Source organism: Plectropomus leopardus, unplaced genomic scaffold (genome assembly GCF_008729295.1).
Source record: "Plectropomus leopardus isolate mb unplaced genomic scaffold, YSFRI_Pleo_2.0 unplaced_scaffold4958, whole genome shotgun sequence".
In the NCBI taxonomy this organism is placed as follows: Eukaryota; Metazoa; Chordata; class Actinopteri; order Perciformes; family Serranidae; genus Plectropomus; species Plectropomus leopardus.
Window position 1 is genome coordinate 1 of NW_024654416.1, and position 5,293 is coordinate 5,293.

Consider the following 5,293-nt stretch of genomic DNA (forward strand, 5'->3'; position numbering starts at 1 on the left):
TTGTTATTGTTCAACAGGTTGAATGTGTTTTATTTTTATTTCTATTATTTCAATCATCACAAAAAAAAATATTTACTTATTTTCCGAAATGAACATAATAAAGTAAAATACACTTTAAGTAGGAGGACCTGGAGAACTTGTTCTTAGTTTCTTTTTTTGTCTGGTTTCATTTAAAATCTTTACTTGACTTTTTTATGTATGTTGTTTTTTTTTTGTTTTTTTTTTAGATATGGCAGAAAAACAACATTTTTTTCAGACCTCTGATATCGTCAGACCATGAGTTGGCGACCTGCGGGTCGAGCAGCAGGTTTGATCTGGTCTACAGTTTTATATGTGAGGAGGTCTATAGATAGACTGAAGCTGTGGAGCTTTAATCCACAGTTCTGCCTGTCAGCAGCTGAACAGACAGGTGGATTACTGCACTGCAGTGCATTAATCATCGTTATTACACAGGAGATTACACACACACACACACACACACACACACACGACGTAACATACAAACACGTGTGCACTCCTAACCTGGTGATGCACTTCACTTTGAGCCCCTTTTATTCAACATTCATTCCAAATATGGAAAAAATATTGCTAACACACCAATTTTAAAATGTTAAATACTGTTCAAAATGACCACAATCACATCAAGTATATCACAAAATCTGTATTTGCAGCAGCGGGGGATAACTAAGTAAATTTACATAAGCACTATATTTAAATACAAATTAGAGGTATGTGTGCATTACATGAGTAATGCCTTTTCCTGCCACTTGATACTTTTACATCAAACCATTTAAGAGGGAAACATTGAACTTTTACTTTATATATTTATCTGATTAATTAATATTTTTGCATAAAACACATAAGAGGAGTTTTTAAAATGTGATGTTTTGCTATTAAATTACACAGTTGTTTTAATGTGCAGCAGAAATGATCAGTTGAATAATAAACTATGGGCAGAAAATTAATGTGATTTTTTTCAAACTATTAGAATACATTTTTAAAGATTATTTAGATTATTAGGTATTAAATTAATAATTTATGTATAGTTTTTTCCATTGGGTTATTTTACTTTTAATACTTTGAGTACACGTTTCTGGTTGTACTCTCTTTTACTTAATTATCATTTTCAATGTAAGATTTTTTACCTGTAACACAGTATTTTAATTTTACTTAAGTACCTTTAAAAAAAAAAAACCCAGGACCTCACTGATATGTAAAACAAACTTTTAATCCGATAAAACAATTTCCAGACAGAATTACACAATCAACAACAATCATCTATTAATCTTTACGTATTCTCTAGATTTAGATTTTAAAAATCACGTCAGAAACTCTTAAAAAAATAAGCAAATATCTCACAGAGGACAGAAAAAGAAAACACAAGTCCATATTTTGTTAGACATTGCTCAGTAAATACGGTGTGTTTGGAGTGCATGTGACAGTGTGTGTAAATTCCTGTCATCACCGCATTGTGGTGACTGTCGTCCCATCTGGGGACAAACAGGACGCCTACAAAAACCAAATTTTTAGGGTTAAAAAGGTATATTATTTAACATAAGGTTAAAGTTAGAGTCATCACTAAATGAACAATGTCCTTAAATGTGTTCAGATGTGTGTGTGTGTGTGTGTGTGTGTGTGTGTGTGTGTGTTTAGACGTAGGCTCTGGCTGAGTCTGGATCGGACTTGGCTGTAGCTGTGTAGACTTTAGGCTTGTTTCCATAGTAACCGCTGTAAAACAAGAGAGACAAAGTCAGACTCAAACTGTGCGAGTCCTTTTTTCAAAGCAGACATTTGGACGTGTCACAAACAAAATAACAACAACTACAAAAAAACAACAAAATAAAAACAAAACTAGTGTAGATCATCCAGAAAACCATATATAAAATGATCTATTTTAATATACCAGGAGTTCATTTTTTAAAATTTGTCACATAATTGTAGTTATTGTTAAGCATTTTTCAGGTTTTGTTTTTAGTTTTTTATTTTCCTTTTTACATTTCTTTTGATTTTTATTCATTTATTTATTTATTCTTGCAAATTTTGTTCTTTAAAAGGTTGCTCAGGTTTCAAAGGATTTATGATTTCTTCATTAGAGTCAAATAAAAAAGTATGCATATTGCTCATATAAAATCTCCTCTTCGATTAAGAATCAATCAAAACTGATAGTGTCTGCTAAAAAAAGTAATGTAGCCAACTTCAACATAATATATATATATATATTTCAATTTAATAGCCTCTGAAAACATTTGAGCTGCACTTTTTCTGCACTTTCAATCTTGTTGCTGATAAAAGAAGACGATGAAACGCGGTGAGGTTTGAAGCACATACCCCTGCTTGCGTTCAGGTGACGCTCTCTTGCAGGCAGAGCAGAGAAAACCTCCACCCAACATGGACAGACTGGATGCACCCCATCCCAAATAAAGACCGGCACCGAGCTCAAACCTGCAAACACAAAGGACAGAATAAAAACACCTGCAAACACACAACACATTGTCATCCTATCTCGTCACATGTTGCCGAGGACTTCTACATGTTTAGCTCTTGGTATCCTTCTGTTGTTGACGTGCATGATGCCGCTACCGTGATGTCAACACAAGCACATGGTAAGGTGAAGAAAAAGGGTATAAAACATTTTTTAAAATAACATTTCACTTTACTTTACAGCACTTAAAATCTGGCTGAGACTCGTTATGTTTGTGGAATTTTTTTTTTTTTTAGAGGATTGAGAATGAGAATTGGTTTAATATCGTTCAAAAACGTGCACAAAAAAATGCTAGAGAATGCAAAAAAAGTAGAAGATAATAATTATTATAATTTCAGATTTAACTTAGTAACTGAACTTTTAAAGAGTGTGTGTTTGGATCAGCTCACCTCACGCCACCGAATAAAGGGTTGTGAAACTCCTGCACGACTTGGAAGGCGTACCAGGAAACTGCTATCATGCAGCACAGACCTGCAACACACAAACCACACAAACATTCATAAAAAATTTAAAAAGCCTGTCGGTTTTGGACAACAAAGGTGCTGCTATCTGTACACATACAGCACTGTAAATTCACCTTGTGGCTAAAATAAGAATTGTATATATGACAATATGTTATATTTTATTGTCACTTCATAGTTTTGAGTTTTACTGTATCACATGTACCCAGTGAAGGTAAACCTCAGTCTGGGCGACTCACCAGCGAGGATACTCAGGATCCCCCCGGTAATGGCCACCTTAGCCTTGGATTGGTCGGTGGCCGAGCCGATCTTGATGCACTTCAGTCCGAGCAGAGACACGATCATGGGGCCGAGGCCAAGCAGCAGAGAGATGATCATGAGAGCGCGACACGCCTGGATGTGAGCTGCAGAGAGGGAACGATAAAGTTTGGACAATTTCACCAAAACATCAGTGAGTCATCAACATAGACGAGCATCTGCACTGAATCTGTCAGAACTAGCAGGAACCACAAAGGTGGTTATCAGCTTTCTTTGTTAACTCTTTCTGCTTCATACTCTGAGTGCGTTCACAGACAAAGTCAAATGACGAGTTCAGCGCCTCATTTGACACTTAAAAATAATCGTTTGCCTGCCACCTACTTCAACCTTTGAAGAACACTAAAATGTATTTCAGCACAAACTGACGCCGTTGCTACAATTAAGGCAACAGCTTACAGAAAATTATGTTTAGTGAATGCACAAGTTAATATGGACGATCTCTTTAGGCTGTTATATCACTGCATTATTTCCAACTAACAGCTGCTCATTCTGCAGCTCCGAAACTTTGCAGTGGATTTAAACATTATTGTCAAGAACTATGTTTAAGTTTGACACGGTCTTGTAATGAAGGAGACATAAATCACTTTAATTTTTGTCAAAAAATACAAAATAAAATGAATTTTACAAAATTTTATCTGTGATAAAAACCGACCATTAGCCAAATCATAACAACAGTGTAAAAACAGACAAATTAGAACTAAGCATATACACATGTGGTAACAGTACAGTTTGATCTGACAAAATTATTTTGCAAACATATGAATAAGGTAAATAATATTCTTGCTCAGATTTAATTTTTTGCATCACTGATTAATTGTAGGCTCCTGTGAAAAAAAACAACTATGCATATAGCAATACTTTAAATGCATGGCACCGTTAGGTGGCATTTATGTCACATTATGGCTCAACATGTTGTATTAAGTGTATTTATATCATTTCAGCTGATATGCTGACACTGATTATCGAGTGACGCTCCTCAGAGAAGATGTGAAAGACGCTTTTCAGTTCTAAGTTGCTCCCGACCAGGTTAAGTCTGCAGTGAAAGTTACCATGGCGAGGTCACCTCTTTAAACTGTGATCTTGTTTCATCTCATCCATCTCATTGCTCATATTTATGCCCTATAAAGCAGCTTGGGTGATTTGTATCTCTAAAGTCACCTTGTAAGAACATATCAGCACCACAACAATACAGATTTAAGTAGAAATTGATTCAAAATACTTATATGGAAGAAAGGAAAACAAGGAACTGGAAGTAATATTTTGTGTGTGTGTGTGTGTGTGTGTGTGTGTGTGTGTGTGTGTGTTTACAGTCCCCAGCTGCACTGCTGTGGTAATTTATGGACCAGATGACCTCTAATGATCATAAAAACCTGCCGCTCCTCTTTATGAGCCTCACACAGTTTCAGGACAGAAAGCTGGTGACAAAATCAATCATTTGGTAACATGATCTCAATCACAGGTTATATTTGTTATGTCTGTCTTTGTTGTGCACCAAATCAAACGTTTTTATTTCTGAGCCCTCTTGACCTATCTTGACACATTTCTAATTTTTCATTAACCCCTTAAAACGTGGATTGAAATTATTTTTTAAGTACAAATTGGAGGCACTTGTACTTCACTTGAGTATATTTTTCTCTTGATACTTTTTACTTCTTATTAAGGACATTTCGGAGGGAAAAATTTTTACTTCAGTCAATCTGCCATTTTTCTGACTGAGCAAATCTTTAAAATGAAATCCTAAAGTCAAACGAATGAGCAAATATTCAACAGAATAAAGCCAAAGTAAAGTGAGAATAAAGCCGCGCTGTCGGCCTCTCTCTGCTGGACGGCGGCAGGTGATTCCCTCCATTTTATTGTCGGTGGCGTAGGCTCAAAATGGCGCCCAAAAGATGATTTTATATGACAAGTCATGAGAGGAAAAATGTTTTTTTCAGTGCACTTATTGCACATTTTTTACTGTAAAAAATCAATTTGAGAAAAAAAAGTTGTGTTTTCTGTGCCACGGTCTAACCAGTAACTGTGATTTAATTTT

At 35.3% G+C, this 5,293-nt stretch overlaps 1 protein-coding gene across 1 annotated transcript; it reads right to left on the reverse strand.

The window, feature by feature from the left end:
• Positions 1–1,633: 1,633 nt before the first annotated feature.
• LOC121939513 (claudin-15-like) lies at positions 1,634–3,366 on the reverse strand (the record flags this gene model as incomplete). Its single annotated transcript, XM_042482530.1, has 4 exons — positions 1,634–1,728; positions 2,329–2,442; positions 2,872–2,953; positions 3,183–3,366. Coding segments are annotated over 4 exons (459 nt in total), but the record flags the coding sequence as incomplete, so codon positions are not given.
• Positions 3,367–5,293: the final 1,927 nt, after the last annotated feature.